The sequence below is a fragment of the Neomonachus schauinslandi genome, chromosome 8 (genome assembly GCF_002201575.2).
Source record: "Neomonachus schauinslandi chromosome 8, ASM220157v2, whole genome shotgun sequence".
NCBI lineage: Eukaryota > Metazoa > Chordata > Mammalia > Carnivora > Phocidae > Neomonachus > Neomonachus schauinslandi.
The window spans coordinates 100,083,647-100,104,208 of record NC_058410.1 but is presented as its reverse complement, the minus strand read 5'-3'; the positions used below and the strand labels follow the sequence as shown (position 1 = coordinate 100,104,208).

At 39.2% G+C, this 20,562-nt stretch overlaps 1 protein-coding gene across 1 annotated transcript in view; it reads left to right on the top strand.

Moving 5' to 3' along the window:
* TFAP2D (transcription factor AP-2 delta) overlaps window positions 1-17,252 on the top strand; it is a 61,651-nt gene extending 44,399 nt beyond the window's left edge. The window contains exon 8 of the mRNA XM_021692102.1: window positions 17,033-17,252. Coding sequence (XP_021547777.1) covers window positions 17,033-17,252 — 220 coding nt within the window. The remainder of the gene's footprint in view (window positions 1-17,032) is intronic.
* The last annotated feature ends 3,310 nt before the right edge of the window (window positions 17,253-20,562 follow it).

Sequence of the window (20,562 nt, the reverse complement as noted above, 5' to 3'; positions counted from 1 at the left end):
GTCGGAGGACAGTCTGGGTAGACAGCACAGGATTGTGGGAAGCACTCAGGATGGGTTTCAGGGACCTAACTCGGTCTCCTCCTGTTAGAGCGGCTGGTGTGGATTTAGAGGAGACATTTTACCAGTCTGGCCTCTGTACATTCATCCATAAATTGATACAGTTTAGCTGGATGATCTCTAAGGCTTCTTCTAGACCAATGATATTTTACCCCATTTTCCATTTACCGTTCCATGTTAAATCATTACTTATGCTGTGTTTCCATATGATGATGTCATTTTTCTCTTTATGTTTTAGAAATTTGTTCATTTTAAAAAGTCAACAATTGGGGTAGCCGGGTGGCTCAGTCGGTTAAGCATCTGCCTTTGGCTCAGGTCATGATCCCAGTGTCCTGCTCAGCCAGGAGCCTGCTTCTCTCTCTGCTCCTCCCCCCTGTTTGTGCTCACGTGCTCTCTCTCTCTCTCTCTGAAATAAATAAATAAAATCTAAAAAAAAAAGAGGAAAAAAATAAAAAGTCAACAAGTGAATAAAATTCATCTAAAATAGCACAAGACCCTAAGCTTAGCCATTCCATTCCCTTATTCTAAATAGAAAATATGAATTGCCTGATAGAAATATAAGGAGATAGTTCATTTAGTCCTAAAATCTCTATTGCTATATGCAAAAATAGGGTGCAGATGTCAAATATGTCTTTACCTTCAAAAAGGTAAAGGTAAAAAGACATATTGGTAAAGGTAAAGGTAAAGGTAAAGACTTTGGTGTTTCCTAATGCATGTGCAATGATTATATCCATAGCCTCCTTTGCTAATGAGCTGGATTGAAGTAAAATGGAATCACAAGGACTCAATCCCCTTTGGGACCTGAGTAAGTGGCTGAGAAGAGCAGGGAACAGGACCTTAGGACAGTAGATGGGCAACACATATCCCAATCTGGCAGAGATTCAGGGCAGTCATAAATACACTTCTCCAAAGGGAGTTTTTGAGTTTTGTAGAACTCTAGCCCCATGAGATGCTCCTTGAAAGTGTCTCATGGTCAAGTGTTTTATGGTTCGGGAAACCCTGCCTCTTATAATGTGCTTGAATTATACCAGTTACACATTAGCATATCAAAAGCTCCCAGAACCCTTTCTGAATGGAAGAAATACTCAACCCCATGTTTCTAAAACATGATCACAGGAACTCTTTTTTTCTCAGAGTCACTATTAACAGCCCATGAAACTAAGGTTCTACAGAAGTTCTTGGGGGAAATGCTGAAGTTCTTCATTCTCTTTTTCCTGGGAAGGATAGCAGACATGGTAGTTAGGTGTTACTTCTTGGCCCTAAGGGAACATACCCAACTCCCTGGCTGCATTTAAATTGAATGGGTACTGTTTAAAAAATACTGATGTCGTGGAATCCCCCCAAGCGAATAAATCAGGATCTCTGGAGTGGGACCCACACGTTGGTATTTTTTTAATAAGCTCCCGGGTGACTTTTCTATGTATCTGAGGTTGAGAACCACTAGCTGAAGGAAGCACAGAATGTTTATGAGTGCTGTCAAGGCCTTGCTAATGAGTAGATTTCAATAATTTCTCACCACCAGAGAACTGTATACCTTAATTATACACTTTAATGAAACTCCATTTGAAAAGCACTTGGGGCCATGGGACAATATAATCTATGTAGAAAATAAACACAATCAGACAGTTTCTCTTTTCCTCTGTGTCCACGGCTGGTTAGGCTACAAAGGATAGATGCCATCAAGTTTTGGGAGGATAAGCCCAGCTACTTTCCTCAGGGTGAGGTCTCTGTCCATGGCCTATATTCAGGGTTTGTGCTGCTTCCAAGAGATGAAGTGCCTTACCCTCACAGCTCTGAAAAGAAGTAAGGTTCTGCAGAGAAGCCCCACAATCCTTTGTTGGCATTCTCCAGAGGCTGTTCCCCAGCCTGCTGCCCTCACCACTGTTCTCATGCATGGAAGAAGGCATTTTTCTGGCTGCCACCTAAAACCATAGGGGGGAGTACAGACTGAGCCTCAGGCTACATTTGGACCTAAGCCTGCCATAGCTAAATAATCCAGGAGGGAAAGAGAAGGAGGCTTGTCTTCCCCTTAAATCTTGCTGCCTGCATGCCTCCCGGAGGCCAAAAAAACAGAGCTGAGGTTGGTGACTGTGGCATCTCTATGTGATTCAGGAAATCAAAGATACATGATAGCAAACACCCACTGGAATGATGCAACAGAACAAAATAATGAGAATAATAACCCAAACTATTTCAGCCTTTATACACACTGAAAGAAGTAGAGGAAGAGATGTTTGCTTGTCAAACATTTTCCAGGTAGAAAGTTGAAATTTGACAAAATGAAGTCAGCTTTGACTCTGATTACCTAAATGATGACAATGGGCTATTTTCTTTTTTTTTTTTTGCATATTTTATTTTATTTTTAATAAATAATTTTATTTTAATAAAAATAAATAAATTTTAATAAAATATTTTATTTTTTTTTGTAGTTTTTAATTTTATTATATTATGTTAGTCACCATACAATACATCATTTGTTTTTGATGTAGTGTTCCACGATCCATTGTTTTTGTATAACACCCAGTGCTCCATGCAGTACGTGCCCTCCTTAATACCCATCACCGGGCTAACCAATCCTTCCTCCTCCCTCCCCTCTAAAACTCTGTTTGTTTCTCAGGTCCATAGTCTCTCATGGTTCATCTCTCCCTCCGATTCCCCCCCCCCATTTTTCCCTTCCTTCTCCTAATGTCCTCCATGCTATTTCTTATGTTCCACAAATAAGTGAAACCATATGATAATTGACTTTCTCTGCTTGACTTATTTCACTTAGCATAATCTCCTCCAGTCCCATCCATGTTGATATAAAAGTTGGGTATTCATCTTTTCTGATGGCTGAGTAATATTCCATTGTATATATGGACCACATCTTCTTTATCCATTCGTCTGTTGAAGGGCATCTCGGCTCTTTCCACAGTTTGGCTATTGCGGACATTGCCGCTAGGAACATTGGGGTGCATATGGCCCTTCTTTTCACTACATCTGTGTCTTTGGGGTAAATACCCAGGAGTGCAATTGCTGGGTCATAGGGTAGCTCTATTTTTAAACTTTTGAGGAACCTCCACACTGTTTTCCAAAGTGGCTGTACCAACTCGTATTCCCACCAACAGTGTAAGAGGGTTCCCCTTTCTCCACAACCTCTCCAACATTTGTTGTTTCTTTCCCTGTCCATTTTGGCCATTCTAACTGGTGTGAGGTGGTATCTTAGTGTGGTTTTGATTTGGATTTCCCTGATGGCTAATGATGATGAACATTTTTTCATGTGTCTGTTAGCCATTTGTATGTCTTCTTCAGAGAAGTGTCTGTTCATCTCTTCTGCCCACTTTTTGACTTGATTATTTGTTTTTTGGGTGTTGAGTTTGAGAAGTTCTTTATAGATTTTGGATACCAGCCCTTTATCTGTAGTGTCATTTGCAAATATCTTCTCCCATTCTGTGGGTTGCCTCTTTGTTTTGTTGACTGTTTCCTTTGCTGTGCAGAAGCTTTTTATCTTGATGAAGTCCCAAAAGTTCATTTTTACTTTTGTTTCACTAGCTTTTGGAGATGTATCTTGAAAGAAGTTGCTGTGGGCGATGTCAAAGAGGTTACTGCCTATGTTCTCCTCTAGGATTTTGATGGATTCCTGTCTCACATTGAGGTCTTTCATCCACTTTGAGTTTATCTTTGTGAATGGTGTTAGAGAATGGTTGGGTTTCATTCTTCTGCATGTGGCTGTCCAATTTTCCCAACACCATTTATTGAAGAGACTGTCTTTTTCCCATTGCATGTTTTTTCCTGCTTTGTCAAAGATTATTTGACCATAGAGTTGAGGGTCCATATCTGGGTTCTCTATTCTGTTCCATTGGTCTGTATGTCTGTTTTTGTGCCAGTACCATGCTGTCTTGGTGATCACTGCTTTGTAATATAGCTTGAAATCGGGCAACGGGATGCCCCCAGCTTTGTTTTTCTTTTTCAACATCTCCTTGGCGATTCGGCGTCTCTTCTGATTCCATACAAATTTTAGGATTGTTTGTTCCAGCACTTTGAAAAATGTCATTGGAATTTTGATCAGGATGGGGTTGAATGTATAGATTGCTCTGGGTAGCATAGACATTTTAACAATGTTTATTCTTCCGATCCATGAGCGTGGAATATTTTTCCATCTTTTTGTGTCTTCTTCAATTTCTTTCATGAGTGTTCTGTAGTTCCTAGAGTATAGATCCTTTACCTCTTTGGTTAGGTTTATTCCGAGGTATCTTATGGTTTTTGGTGCTATTGTAAATGGAATCGTTTCTTTAATTTCTCTTTCTACAGTTGCGTTGTTAGTGTATAAGAAAGCAACTGATTTCTGTGCATTGATTTTGTATCCTGCCACATTACTGAACTGCTGGATGAGTTCTAGTAATTTGGGGGTGGAGTCTTTTGGGTTTTCCACATAAAGTATCATGTCGTCTGCGAAAAGAGAGAGTTTGACTTCTTCTTTGCCAATTTGAATACCTTTTATTTCTTTTTGTTGTCTGATTGCTGTTGCTAGGACTTCTAGTACTATGTTGAACAACAGTGGTGAGAGTGGGCACCCTTGACATGTTCCTGATCTTAAGGGAAAGGCTCTCAGCTTTTCCCCATTGAGGATGATATTTGCTGTGGGTTTTTCATAGATGGATTTTATGAGCTTGAGGAATGTTCCCTCTATCCCTATACTCTGGAGAGTTTTAATCAGGAAAGGATGTTGTATTTTGTCAAATGCTTTTTCTGCATCAATTGAGAGGACCATATGGTTCTTCTCCCTCCTCTTATTAATGTGTTCTATCACATTGATTGATTTGTGAATGTTGAACCACCCTTGCATTCCAGGGATAAATCCCACTTGGTCGTGGTGGATGATCCTTTTAATGTATTGTTGGATCCTATTAGCTAGGATTTTGTTGAGGATTTTGGAATCCATATTCATCAGAGATATCGGTCTGAAATTCTCCTTTTTGATGGGGTCTTTGCCTGGTTTGGAGATTGAAGTAATGCTGGCCTCATAGAATGAGTTTGGAAGTTTTCCTTCTGTTTCTATTTTTTGAAACAGCTTCAGTAGAATAAGTATTATTTCTTCTTTGAATGTTTGGTAGAATTCCCCAAGGAATCCATCAGGCCCTGGACTCTTGTTTTCTGGGAGGTTTTTGATCACTGCTTCAATCTCGTTACTGGTTATTGGCCTATTCTGGTTGTCAATTTCTTCCTGTTTCAGTCTTGGCAGCTTATAGGTTTCCAGGAAGGCCTCCATTTCATCCAGATTGCTCAGTTTATTGGCATATAGTTTTTGATAATAATTTCTAATAATTGTTTCTATTTCCTTGGTGTTAGTCATGATCTCTCCCCTTTCATTCATAATTTTATTAATATGCGTCCTTTCTCTCTTCTTTTGGATAAGTCTGGCCAATGGTTTATCAATCTTATTAATTCTTTCAAAGAACCAACTTCTAGTTTCATTGATCTGATCTACTGTGTTTCTGGTTTCTAATTCATTGATTTCTGCTCTAATTTTAATTATTTCTCTTCTAATGCGTGGCTTAGGCGTCGTTTGTTGCTTTTTCTCTAGTTCTTTAAGGTGTAGAGTTAGTTGGTGAATTCGGGATTTTTCTGTTTTTTTGAGTGAGGCTTGGATGGCTATGTATTTCCCCCTTAGGACCGCCTTTGCAGTATCCCATAGGTTTTGGACAAATGTGTTTTCGTTCTCATTGATTTCCATGAATTGTTTAAGTTCTTCTTTGATTTCTTGGTTGACCCAAACATTCTTGAGCAGAGTGGTCTTTAGCTTCCAAGTGTTTGAATTTCTGCCAAATTTTTTCTTGTGATTGAGTTCCAGCTTTAGAGCATTGTGGTCTGAGAATATGCAGGGAATAATCTCAGTCTTTTGGTATCAGTTGAGACCTGATTTGTGACCCAGTATATGGTCTATTCTGGAGAAAGTTCCATGTGCGCTTGAGAAGAATGAGTATTCTGTTGTTTTAGGGTGGAATGTTCTGTAAATATCTATGAGGTCCATCAGGTCCAATGTATCATTCAAAGCTCTTGTTTCCTTGTTGATTTTCTGCTTAGATGATCTGTCCATTGCTGAGAGTGGAGTACTGAGGTCTCCTACAATTAACCTATTGTTATCAATATGACTCTTTATTTTGGTTAACAGTTGGCTTATGTACATGGCTGCTCCCATGTTGGGGGCATAGATATTTATAATTATTAGATCTTCTTGTTGGATAGACCCTTTAAGAATGATATAGTGTCCTTTTGTGTCTCTTACTACAGACTTTAGTTTAAAATCTAATTTGTCTGGTATAAGAATTGCTACCCCAGCTTTCTTTTGAGGTCTGTTGGCATGGAAGATGGATCTCCATCCCTTCACTTTCAGTCTGGATGTCTCTTTAGGTTCAAAATGAGTCTCTTGTAGGCAGCATAGAGATGGGTCCTGTCTTTTTATCCAGTCTGCAACCCTGTGCCATTTTATGGGAGCGTTTAGGCCATTCACATTGAGAGTGATTATTGAAAGATATGAATTAATTGTCATCATGTTGCCTGTGAAGACGTTGTTTTTATAGATTGTCCCTGTAAATTTCTGTTGTAGATCACTCTTGGGGTCTTTCTCCTTTTATAGAACCCCCCCTTAATATTTCTTGCAGGGCCGGCTTAGTGGTCACATATTCTTTCAACTTCTGCCGGTCATGGAAGCTCTGCATCTCTCCATCCATTCTAAATGAAATCCTTGCCAGATAAAGTATTCTTGGCTGCATGTTCTTCTCATTTAGTACTCTGAATATGTCTTGCCAGGTCTCTGTGGATAGGTCTGACGTTATTCTGATGTTCCTCCCTCTGTACATAAGGAATCTCTTCCCCCTAATTGCCCTTAAGATGGTTTCCTTGGTTCTAAGATTTGCAAGTTTTACTATTACAGGCCAGGGTGTTGGCCCGTTTTCCTTGATCTTAGGAGGGGTCCTCTCTGCCTCTAGGACTCGAATGTTTGTTTCATTCCCCAGATTAGGGAAGTTCTCAGCTACGATTTGCTCAAATACATCTTCTAGCCCTCTCTCTCTCTCTCTCCACTCCCTCTGGGATTCCAATTATTCTGACATTGGAATGCCTCATGGGGTCACTTATTTCTCTGATTCTATTTTCATGGATTCTGAGTTGTTTTTCCCTGGCCTCCTCTTTTCCCTTTTTATCTATTATACTGTCTTCCAGATCGCTTTTTCTCTCTTCTGTCTCAGTTACCCTAGCTGTTAGATTATCTAGATTGGATTGGATCTCATTGATAGCATTTTTAAGTTCTGCCAATTCACCTTTTATTCCTGCCCTTAGAGACTCTATGTTGCCATTAATTGATTTCTCCATTCTAGCCATTGTCTTCACAATTGCTAGCCTGAATTCCATCTCTGACATCTTGGTTATATCTGCATCCATTTGTAAATTTGCAGCATAAGTCATAATCTCTGAGTCTTTTCTGTTTTGGGGGCTCCTCCTCCTAGTCATTCTGCTGATGGGTGTTTGAGGGAATGTATAAAGTCCAAATTATTGACTAGAACCCAAGCAAGATGCACCAGTTTTCTTGGGACCTTAGGGTTGCTGGCCTCTTGTTTTCCCAGCCTGTCTTCCAGGGGAGGGGCCTGCCGCGCTGTTACTCAGGCAACCCTGTTTGGGCGGAGTTGCCCTGCCCCCCTGTGGCGGGGGATGGGCTCAGTGGGAATCAGTCTTTGGGGCTTTTGTTCTCTGGCGCCTTTCCCTGGCGGCTTTCCATGTCTCTTCTGCGAGTCAGAGCAGAAGAGACCGTTTCCAACCGTCTGCCTCAGAGCAGAGAGATCGCAGTCTGTTCTTCAGTGAGCTCTCCAGGCCACACTGTCTCCGTTTCTGTCCCTGCTGCTATAAACTGCAGCATCCTGAGTTGTGCGCCCCTGGCAGCGCTCCCAGTCCTGCCTCCAGGTCGGGGCACGTCTCTGCCCTTTGTGCTTCTAAAACCGCCAGCAGCTCCCGGTAGGTGCGCACGCGACTCCGCCGCTTGGGGTTTCCACCCCCGGGGGTTGCAGTTCACCAGCGCGACCCCTGCGCACCGTTTTCCGTCTCGGAGGCTGCAGTTCGCATGTGTGGGACTGTCACTCCGGTTCCTGTCTGGGGGGGCTGCAGTTCGTGTGCGTGCGACCCCGCCGGTCTGGTTTTCCACCCCAGGGGCTGCCCTAAAGTTCTTTCCTGACGCTACCAGTCTGCGAGTCTGTGCCCCATCCGCAGCGCGAGGCTGTCACTCACCCGCGGTGGGCTATTTTCTACTGATGTTCAGTCTACTAGTTTGTAGCTCAATAGTATCTAATTATGTTCAGCTTTTTGTATCCCAAAAGAAAGCTAGAAAATGCCATCCATTGTTGTCAGGCACACCTGAGTGACCTAGTCTTCAGTAGGAAATACTAATGAGGCTGCCATTTCCTTTTCAATACATTTTATTTATTTGTTTGTTATTCCTCACTTTTTTTTTGTTTGTTAAATTGGCTCCACACCCAATGTGGGGCTTGAATTCACAACCCCAAGATCAAGAGTCACATGCTCTACTGACTGAGCCAGCGAGGTGCCCCACCTTTTCAATACGTTTTAAACCAGTGTTTCCTTATTAGTATTTGGAAAGGATGTGCTGGATCCTAAGCCCAGCTCTTTAGATAGGAAGAGTTCAGCGGAAGATTCCATAGGCGTTTGCTTTAGGCTATGTTTTAGAAAATAGCTTTAATGTTTTAATTTAAATTAGTTTAGACAAATCAATTAAAAGTAATGATAAAGCATTTCTGAAGGACAGCTCGAACAATATGGAAACAGCTTTGTAACAATTCTCTAGCATACAACAAAGCTACTGAAGTATAAACCATATTTACTTAGATTAAGGAAAGTAAAATAGCTCTTGTTCCTTAGGTAGTTGTCTTTTCAGAATCCTCTATTAATTTATATTCCAAGTAAGGACTGAAGCTTTGGAGATTTTCTCTCTTTTTTTTTTAATAAAAGATTTTATTTATTTATTTGACAGAGAGAGAGAAAGCACGTGGGCAAAGGCAGGGGAAGCAGCAGGCAGAGGGAGAGGGAGAAGCAGTCCCCCCCATGGAGCAGGGAGTCTGATGCGGGGCTCCATGTGGGGCTCAATGCTGGGCTTAATCCCAGGACCCCAGGATCGTGACCTGAGTTGAAGGCAGACACTTAACCGACTGAGCCACCCAGCCACCCCTGGAGATTTTCAAGATGAACTTATAAGGCCTTAGCCACAAGTAAAAAATGTACTTAATGAGAGATCACAAGGTATGAAGAGAAGTTTGTGAAATTTCTATTATACAGAAGTTTCCTGATAGATTCTTATCTTTCATGGCAAGTAGTTTATAAGCATAAACACTGAGTTAAACCTGGATTGTTCCTAATGTCTTATTAGCAAAATCACACAGGGAAAAAGAAGAGAGGATTATAATTCATTCTCTTTCAAATAGCAATTTCTTCTTTTCCATCTTCTATTTTTACCTCTGTCATTTCTGTCTCCATTTATTCATTTTTAGCCCTACTGATAGAGAATACAGTTTGAACTGTTGCAATACATTTCCCTTAAAAAGTTGAAATCTATAATCTTACTCAGGTCAAGCCCATTGGTCAAGAAGAGATCAGAATGTCACCTTATATTTTATTTTATTTTTATTTTATTCATTCATTCCTTCCTTCATTCATTCATTTATGTATTTATCTTAAGTAAGCTCCCTGCCCAACGTGGAGCCCAACTTGGGGCTTGAACTCACAACCCTGAGATCATGATCTGAACTGAGGTCAAGAGTCTGATGTTCAACAGGCTGAGCCACCCAGGTGCCCCCAGAATGCCACCTTATAAAAAGACAAAAAACAGTGTAAGTCCACAGGTCCATGTGCACACACAAACATACTCTCTCCCTAAAAATTGTGGTTCTGCTCTAAGCTATCCCTCCAATTGCTGAAATGTGAACATATCCTAACACTCAGGGGGAAAGTCAAAAGTAGAATTTCACCTTTTGGATCCAGCATAGTTACTGTCTTCCTGAGCTCAGCCAATTTGAAAAGATGGTTTATGTTGCACAAAGATGCTCTTGAGAGTGTTAATTGGGGGATCTGGCAGAATAGGAGTTTATAAAACCATGAATAAAATTAAGACCATGACTATTAAATAGAAGTTGCATTTTCTCTGACATCGGGTGCCATAAACTACAGCAGTCTGGATTTTCTCAGTGGGTAATTGTGTTGCTCCGGGTAAGTTGTCAGAACCTTCCTGCTCCTCAGTGTGAAATTAGTAATAGGAAAATGAAATCAATGAGCTGGAATCTAGTTAGAGAGAGAGAGAGAGAATAGTTTAAGGTGAATATAACTTGTAAGCCTGACTAGCTGTGATCCAAACCTCAAATTTTGACCATTGCTTTTTTTTTTTTTTTTAACTTAGATTTACTGATTTGGTGAGCCTTTCCCTAAGAATTGCTCTTGGGTCAGATCTCTCTGTCAGCATACTGCAAATGGATAGGTTTTCCTTAATCTCCCCTAAATTTCACACCTTTGGTTTTGCCCACCACCAATGCTTTTTTACCACAAAAAAATTTTTTTTAAATTTTGGTTCCATTATCCAATGTAGGAATTTTCCCCTCTATTTTAATGCCAGCACTTAAATCTAAGATGCCTTCAATCACATTGTCAATTAACATGGCAAGCAGAGTGGGATGCATGGGAGAGTCTTACAGCACTCCACTGGAAACACACTTCAAGGTTGACAAATGCCCAAGGTCTACACTTTGGGCATCATTGCCCAACCAGCTGTGAGTTTCCCTAAGTCGGCTCCCATCTAATTCACTTGTCCTCTCAACTTATCACATGGTATTTGGGGAAATTTTGGTCAGATGCATTGCTTAAATCCTATAGTAAAATGCATTGTTAGTCCTTTAATAACACTTTGTTAAAAAAAAAATACAGTTACTGGGGTGTTTGGCTGGCTCAGTCAGTGGAACATGCAGCTATTGATCTCAGGGTTGTAAGGTGAAGCCCTACATTGGGTGTAGAGATTACTTAAAAATAAAAAAAATATATTTTAAAAAATACAGTTACTTTATTGGGCTCCTTACTAAACACCTCTGTGGTCACTTCCCTTTTTAAAATATTAACACTTCAGAATTGTAAGGACCCATTATATGAACAAATGGTAATAAATCCATTCAATGGAATACTTAACCAGCAATAAAAAATAATCTACTGATAAACACCACAACATGGATGAATCTCAAAATTATTATGCCAAGTTATAACAGTCTATAGACTTTATTATTCAGTTTATAGGACAATTGGGAAAAAGTAATAACTACAGGGATGGAAATTAGAGCACTGATTCCCAGGAGCCTGGGGAGAAGGGGTTGACGGACAAGGAACATGAGAAAAAGTTTTGGGTAATCATAGTGGTTACACAACTGCATGGGTTTGTCAAAATTCAACAGTCTGTATTCCTAAAAAGGATAAATCTTACCTTATGTAAACTTACATTCCATGTACCTGATGTTAAAAATGTCCCATTATAGGAGTACCTGGGTGGCACAGTCGGTTAAGCATTCCCCCCTTGGTTTCTGCTCAGGTTTCTGCTCGTAATCTCAAGGTCCTGAGATCGAGCCCTGCTCTGAGTTCAGCTTAGCGCAGAGTCTGCTGGAGATTCTCTCTCTCCCTCTCCCTCCCCCTCTGTCCTTCCCTACTCTCTTTCTCTCTCTAAAATAAATAAATCTTTTCTTTTTTAAATGTCCCATTGCAAGGAACTTGTTAAAGGATGAATTAAATGTAATTTAATAAGGTAGAGTTCCTAAAATCTGTCTCTTTCCATCCAACAACCCCCCCCCCCGCATTGATTATTAAGGTAGTTACTCTGTTCTATTTCACAACTTCTCTCTATCTTCCAAGATTTTTCAAAGATTACCTAACAACTCCGGTGTCTCAAAAACACATGCCTGTTTTCTTTATCCTGAATTAGGAGTTTCCTATACTTAAAAAAAAAGTCTCAACTGCATTCATTATATCATTGGCAGTTTTAAACATTAAACTGTTTGAAAAGAAAGCAAAGTATCTTAATTACCATTTAGCCTTTCCTCTGCTGAGATCACACCATCGTCCCTCCCCTCCCCTCCCTTCTCTGCCACGTTCCTCTTTCCCATTCTTGGAACCTAACTTTACACTGAATCCTACTACCCTGGGCTTCAGAGACTTCCAAATGAAGCCAGGGAAACTTTAGCCTTTTGGTAAGCCAATCATTCCAGACACTGAGGTACCTTGCCCCCTACCACCACTCTCCCCTGAGGCTCCTGCCTCAGTAAGCGAGTGCTGGCAACTGACAGTGTCAGGAAGAGTATAGGTTGATGATAGTAGTGACCCATCTCAGCCCTGTTTGTTTTTGTAGTTGCTGTTCCTTTGTGGTTTGTTTTATTTTAACAACTCTTGTGTATTTTTAAGATGGGACTATAACTTTAGATTACCAATTTATAGTAAGAGCTCAAACCGCAAACTTTTAGAGACACATACAGCATCTTATTTGCCACTCTGTTAAGATCTAGCGTACTTTGGTTATCACTGGGCTGTGAGGCCAAGCATATGGCTTCCAGTCCTCCTCCTTTTGGTGACCGAGATCTTACCCTCCCCTGTCTTTGTCTTCCCATTGTCTTTCCAGGCTCTAGTTTTACAATTTGGTGGTGGTAGGGGGTGGAGGTGGGGGGGAATGTTACTCCTTTCTCCTAAAAAGTCTATTTAAGTTCTCTTATCATTTTGGCAAGTTTCTATCCTTTGGCAGGAGCAAATCTTTTTCAGTGTCTTAAGGGACCAGGAAATGAACACTTTTTTTCAATGTCATCCAAAGAGACTTGATGGGTCAGTGGACTTTAGATCAGCTGAGAAGAAAAGGGAGGACAAACAAAGGTGCCCAAATAGGAATGACCATCACAGGTTTGGGGATAGAGAAGAGAGGAGCCTGAGATAAGCTTTTCAAAAATAAAGAAATAGAACACATGATTGTAAAGGGGGGAGGAAGGAGAACTGAGAAATGCAAATATGGTAGGAAATCTGATAACAGCATTCATACTGGCTGCCAACTTCAGGAACGATTTTGAAAATGTGGCATGAAGAGGACACATTGAGCACAATGCTAGTAGTCTCTTTCACTTGTCTCATTCCTGAGGATACACTTTTAGATGAATTTGAATTTAGAAGAACTTCTAAATTTTGACTACCTACTTCAAACCGTTCATGGCTACTATTTGACCCAGGTAATATTTGCCTGTGAAATCCCTCTCCTGTTAATCTGATGAAAATATATGCAAATGCCACGTATAATGTCAATGTTAAGTCTGTGGCTGAAAAATAATATTTTCTAAAGGCAAAAATTGATCTCTGTTATCAAAGATTTTGGAGATTTGACTAACAGATGACCTCAGTTTATTTTCTGTCTAGGACTGAAAGTCAGCCTTATTATTTCTGTTTTTTTCTTTTATTTTTCTATAGATTCTACATTATTCCTTTTCACCTTTTTGTATGTCGCTATGAATGAGATATACACCTATTTTTCTGGAGTGGTTGGGGCCAACAGAATAGCATGATATTTCTAGAAATTCCTTTTAGGGCGCCTGGGTGGCTCAGTTGGTTAAGCGACTGCCTTCGGCTCAGGTCATGATCCTGGAGTCCCGGGATCGAGTCCCACATCAGGCTCCCTGCTCAGCGGGGAGTCTGCTTCTCCCTCTGACCCTCTTCCCTCTCGTGCTCTCTGTCTCTCATTCTCTCTCTCTCAAATAAATAAATAAAAAATCTTAAAAAAAAAAAAAAAAGAAATTCCTTTTAATCATCCTGGGATTTCACACTTTTTTTCTGTGCTATTCTAATACAATATTAAATTACTTTAATTACTTAGATTAATAAACCTCACTGAAAACTGCTAGAACAGAAGCTATCTTTTGTACTTTCTTATCATCCTATGCAGTGTGCCATGTATGTTTTTTGATGTGCAGGTGATGTTAAATGAAGAAAACTAACAATTTATGTGATGTTTCCCATGTTGAAAGATAACATTTCAAGCAGTTACTTTACTTTTTTTTAAGTTTTGTTTATTTTTATTTAAGTGTAATTAACATATAATGTTATATTAAGTTTCAGGTATACAACATAAAGTTACTTTTCTCGTGTTGAAGATTCCACAATCAATTTTAGACTTCTCTGTTCAGCCCAGTGGTCTTCCAATATCCATAACCTTCTCTCCATGTCCTGGGTTTAAAAAAGAGCAGTAGCACCTGTGGATTGAAGGTTAGGGTTGGAAAGAACTTGCAGATGTCCTAGTCAGACCACTGTCATCTTACCAAGCTACATAACTTCTTCCAGATCACAAAGTGCCTGAAGTCAGAGCTGGTGTGAAGACTTGGCATGCCTGGTTCTCAGTGCAGGGCAGAGGTGACAGGGCATCCTGCTGATAGTGCATTGTATAGAAGTAAGCAAGGCCATCAGCCAAGAAAGGAGACCAGCTTAAGAATCTTTCATTATGGGGACACCTCTTCTCCACATGGAGAATTAAAGCATTTCTATAGGCCTACTCATTTTGTACTTGATTTTTCAAAACCCCAATCTTTAGAAGAGTAAGAAGAATTCTCACCTTCTGGGCCTACAAGTCTGCCTACAGAACAAAATTTGAGAAACTAAGCTAAAACTGCCAACAGAATGTGACTTTCCTAAAAAAAATAAATAAATAAATAAAACACGCCCACATCCTGAGAACATAAGCACAGAGGCAATACAGAATATTAGATTTCTCAGACAAATTACTTACCTCTGCACATGAGTGTCTTCATCTGTAAAAATGGAAATAATACCTAATTTTTAGTGTTGTTTCCAGGATTATAGAAGGTGATGCAGAATGAAGCACGTAGAACAGGGCCTGGCATATGTTCAAAATTCAAATATTGGCTTATTAACTTTAATATTTAACCTAGTGAAACTAAATTCTGCATACTCTGCCATAGATAAAGAGGGTGGTCCCCACCAAGAGAACATGGCACTATAGAGGAAAATAAAATTCACCCAGTGGGTACAAGGAGCTCGAAACAGGAATAAAGCATGAGCAAGAAAGGCAGTTTGTAACCAGAGCCAAGCATTTCGACATTGATGAATGGCTTCACTCAGTTGTCTTTGTGGATGCAGCCATGATTAATTCTTCCACCACGCCAATCAATTCCATTTGTTGTCCAGATTCCCTGATAGATCTTAAAGCATATGGATTCCCTTCTAGGTATCTCATTGAGAAATGGAGCTGAGGTCAGTTTTCCGGCTCAGCAATGCAAGATACTGTAGCAAAGATATGCAGATGCTTGAACTATGATGATGTTTTATACTTCAAGTTTTGGCGAGCATAGTTGTCTAAGCGCTAACCATTCTTATTTTCTAAATAATTGAAGACTGAAGACTTTCCCTTGTAATATATGTTGATTATGACCTAGGCACAGAGCAGGCTTTGTAAAATGTTCAGATGAAAGATGCTAGCAACCTGTGGAGTATAATGTGAGACATGCAGAAAATTTTACTCCTACCATGAGTATCCCATAGCCAACAATATCTACCATTTACTGAACACTTACTATAGGTCTGGCATCATCCTGAGCCCTTTTTATGGACTAATATAAGCAATTCCATGTGATAGATCCTATTATTATCACCACTCAGGCATATCAGCAGGCTTCCTTGGACCGTAAATCCTTCATTTGCATTGTTTTAAAATCTCCTTATTTTTGCTCCTAAAGATTACATACCTTACGAAGGGTAACAAGCTAGTTAACATATTATGGAGGATGATTAAAAACTGCAAATGTCATAACAATGATACTAGGACTTGTGAGCAGTTAATAGCTCTGTTTATTGAATGTATAACATATATACTATGTTGTATACATTATAACATATGCATAATATATGTCAAGCATATCTTTTTATATTATTACAAGGTATTAATTATGGGGAGCAACCTGGCAGAGTTTCACTTCAGAAACAATTGACCAAATGAACAAGCTGGGGGGTGGGGCGGTTCTGTTCACAAGAGTCAATCTACAATTCCGTATTTGCTCAGCTAGAGATGGTATTTGTCATGACTGGAAGGTTTATCTGTGCTGAAGTTGCCAACAACACTCCCTACATTTTCTCATTATTTCTGATTATTAGTTAATTAGTTAGCCGTTAAAACCCAAACAGAGAGTGGCTTACATAAGATAGAATTTTATTTTTCTCTCACTCAGGACACTGAAGGTGAGTAGGTTTCTTCAGTCTTGTTCTATCCTCCCCCTCCACCAAGGTGATTATCTTCGTCTGCAGAGCTGCTTAACTATTTTGAGAGAAAAATAAAGGGCACTCAATTTCCTTTTAAGCAGGTGGGAATCACATACAACACTTCCCCTCATGTTCTATTGTGGGAAGTTTGTCCCATGTCCAAATGTAACTGCAAGGGAAGCTTAAAAATGTAGTCTCCAGCTATGTGACCGTGTACCCAGATAAAACTTTGTTACTATGAAGAAGAGAAGAATGAAGTTGGAGGAACAGCTAGCCATCAAGCCTACTCAGTCAGCCTTTACTTCTTGTGCGATCTGTTCTCATACCAGCATATACTCCATTCTTAAAAATGAGATGATTCCCACATACAGAAAGTTGTAATTTGGGGGCTTTTTTAATGAGAGAGCAAATCAGAGCCAAATCATGTGTTAATTACTTAGGCTTGCTGATCATTAGTGTATATCAAGTTTATCAATGACAAATCTTCTAAATGCATCCTGAATTTCTTATGGTCAAAAGCGATACGTTGACTTGTGTTCTATCTTTTCTAATGCTTGACACCACTTAGGAACACAATAAAGGCCTGTTTCATTGAATGTTCTGGATCGAATGCTTGTTCTGTATCATACTGTAAGTTGTTCATCTCTTTTTCCCTACCACTTCTCATTTCCAGTTTGATCACTCATGGCTTTGGGACTCCAGCAATATGTGCAGCCCTAAGCACTTTCCAAACAGTCCTCAGTGAAATGCTGAACTACTTGGAAAAGCACACTACCCACAAAAATGGCGGAGCGGCAGATTCTGGCCAAGGACATGCCAACTCGGAGAAAGCCCCCCTGCGGAAAACTTCAGAGGCTGCCGTGAAAGAGGGCAAAACAGAAAAGACAGACTAGCTACATCAAACAGAATCTATTTCTAGAGAGTCTTGCTGCTGATATTTTTTCTAATATATATATCATTGAGGGTGATTAATCTTCAGAGGACTACATCTCTACCCTCCCCCAACCCTCCATAAAAAACAAGAATGGAAATGAAAAATGAAACAAAAAGGACAAAACTTTCCCCAAAAAAAGAAAAAAAAAGGAAAACAGCAGTGTAACCGTGTGATGAAATTGTCACTTTTTAGTTTTATGTTATGATAAACTCTTTTTGTGCACGTAACTTATTGTTCCAGATTCTATACATCACAGTTTTTAAGCACTTCTGGACTCTGGAGGGGCAGCACATGCTTTTTCACGTCTAACTGATGCACTTTCTTATCCAACTATGTAGTTAGGGATTAGAAAGCATGACCAACTGGAATCTGCCACCAGTGCTTACAGCTCCAGTGTTTCTTCACTTAATCCCCTGGTAACAGAAGAGTGCCTCTTTCCATTAAATAGACCAGTCTGGCAATCAATCCATCAATAAATGCTTTGGGAACTGAAAAGGGCAGTCACAAATCTTTATCCTATGAATTGACAGAAATCCTAAAATTTTGGTCACCCCTAGCCCACTTAACTACCAGTGCCTTGGTGGTATTTAAAAATTCCAGAGAACTCTGCCCTCTTTATGTATGAGCATTCCCACCCCACCCTAGGACCTTCCCCAACCCATAACTAAGAAGAGACAGCATAATATGGAAGAGCTAAGAGATGCACTCTTCTATTCATTTTCTTCACGTCCCCAACCTAACAGTTCAAGGAAATAGACTTGCACTTAGTGGCTTGGGGCAGGATGGACACAAGAAAGGGTAGCTTTCCCACTCTCGGGCTCCCGAAGGAAAGCAGTGCTATTGTTCTGCCTGGAAAAGCACGGGAATAGGAACAGTGATGTTTCCAGGAACCCTTGCCCCTCAGAGACAGGAGGGGAGCCCAGGGGACTCGTGGAGGCTCCTTGAAGCGCTAGTGGCCAATGATTGTGTGGTTACAATAAGAGCCCTTCTTTTTCTACCTTTATGCTTCTTCAACATGCCTCATGGCTGTGTTCTAAACCTTTAGATGCACAGAAGCACTGGGGTCTGTGTTCAATAAAGAAAACAAAACCAGGATGATCAGAGAAGACTTTTGCTTTTAAGATCCTTCCTTCTTTTATAGCTTGTTCTTATACCTTCCTTGTCCTTTAGTTAAGACACTGAAAACAAGAGGTTCCTGGCTGCAAAAGCCCGGGGCTAATTGAATGAAAGTTTGGTCCATTTAAACCTGAATGTGTCAAGAAACCTGATTGGTACCACATTGTACTGACCTTTCTATTGTTAACAATTTTCAGACTTCTAGGCAAATAAAGATCTAGGTCATCGTCTATGAAAAAAATTATTTTAATAATATCTGGACTCCTAATACAAGTTTAGCATGAAAATATTGTCCTCTTACTAACGCACTTCAATAACTTTCAAAAAGTCTCTGCCATATTATAATCCCATGGAAAATATTAGTATTATTTTTAATTGAGAGGAAACTGCTCGAGATTTTTCATGGAGAGAGCACACAAAATATTTGTACCTAACAATAATTCTTAAAATTATTTGATCTTTATCTTCAATCTTGTACAGAAAAGAACCAGAATCAATGAAACACTAAATTTTCTAAACTAAATTCAATTAAGAGAAGACACTACTAAGGAATTCTATGATAAAGGGGTTTTATAGTTATACCATAGGAGAGCTTAAAATAAATGTAAAAGTAATGAATTGTGATTTCATGTTTTTATCTAGTTCCATTTTTTAAATTTTACCATTATTCATGGATTAAAAAGTTTTTGAAATAAAATAGAATAAAGCAGGGATTCTGCTGCAGTTCCAAATTTCATCACAAAGTAAATGATTCCATTTTACATGAAATTTCCCATGTTGTAAAATATACACATGAAACAAAAATGATGAATATTTCAGTTTAATAAATAGTAGGAAGGCTCTATACGGATAATATGGGCTACTAATATTTCCTTAATGAAATTTCCACATTAGCTTTCTTTTATTCCTTTTATTATTAACAATTACATATGTATTTAATATGGCATTTTGATATGCATATCTGCTAGATATTTAATGTAGTTATATACCATGTCAAATGTTCACCAATAATCAGATGAAAAATTAGATCTGGCTTATAGTACCACTTTCTCCACCCATAGTTGTGACTAGCTGGGGTTCTTAACACCTCAATGGGGTGTTATTATCTATTAGCCTTCGAAACAAAGGTATAGCTATAAATAACTACAGTGCATATTATTTACCAAGATTCTGGGTGTCTTAAGAGCCTTAAAGGGACAGCACCCATTGTTTAACTTAACCAGCCATTAGGCCATAAATGAGTTGATGGACTGGTCATGTTTAGAGTCATTTATTATCATATTCTAACAGACATTGTTAACATACCAACTTTTGCCTTGTATATAATAGGTACTCAACACTTTTTAAATAAATGAGTAAATGAACGTGTGTGTGTTCTTTGTCCAAAATGGGCCAAAGGACCTACTACTTTTTTTTTTTCCCCAATACTCAGTGTTTCAATCTGGCTTGCTTTTTCCATAGTAATTTATAAATAGCTCTTTTTATTTGAATAAGATAACATTTTCACTATATCACATTAGTTTCAAGTAGATATACTCAGTATAGAACAATAAAGAACACTAGGTAGGTATCCGAATTTTAACAAAAGTGAAGTTATAATCAATACCATAATTTATAGTAAAGGAAGGCAACTCATAAAAATTTGTTTGATTTTCAGTGTTATAAGAAATAATAAAGCAATGGAAAAGTTTTTCAGGTTAACTATTACTTGCCCAGAAAAACTGTCCAAATTTCATACTCAACCACAATTAATAAATGTACAATTTTTATATTATTTAAACTTGTGAAAGATTAAGCCAAATTCCCATGAAAATAAATGTCTAAGGCTGTTTCAGTAACCAATTTAAATGCCATCTCCATGGCTATTTCATTAGAGTTACCATTTGACTTAAGTTTAGTGGTTCTAGAAAAATAAATGAAACTGAATTACTCTATATTTATCTCCTCTGGAAAGATCAGAGCCCTTGGCAAGATTCCTAGTCTATTCTCCTGCTCCCTTCTTTTCAGATGCTTTTAAAATAGGGATAATTCTTTCTGGCTTTGCAGTTCCTTTTTCCTTTTCCTTCTTTGAGGGTATATTCTCTTTAATGTCTGGGACAGAACATGACCCTTTAGCACACCTATGAGCATCCTGACCCTACTGTGACAGTGAT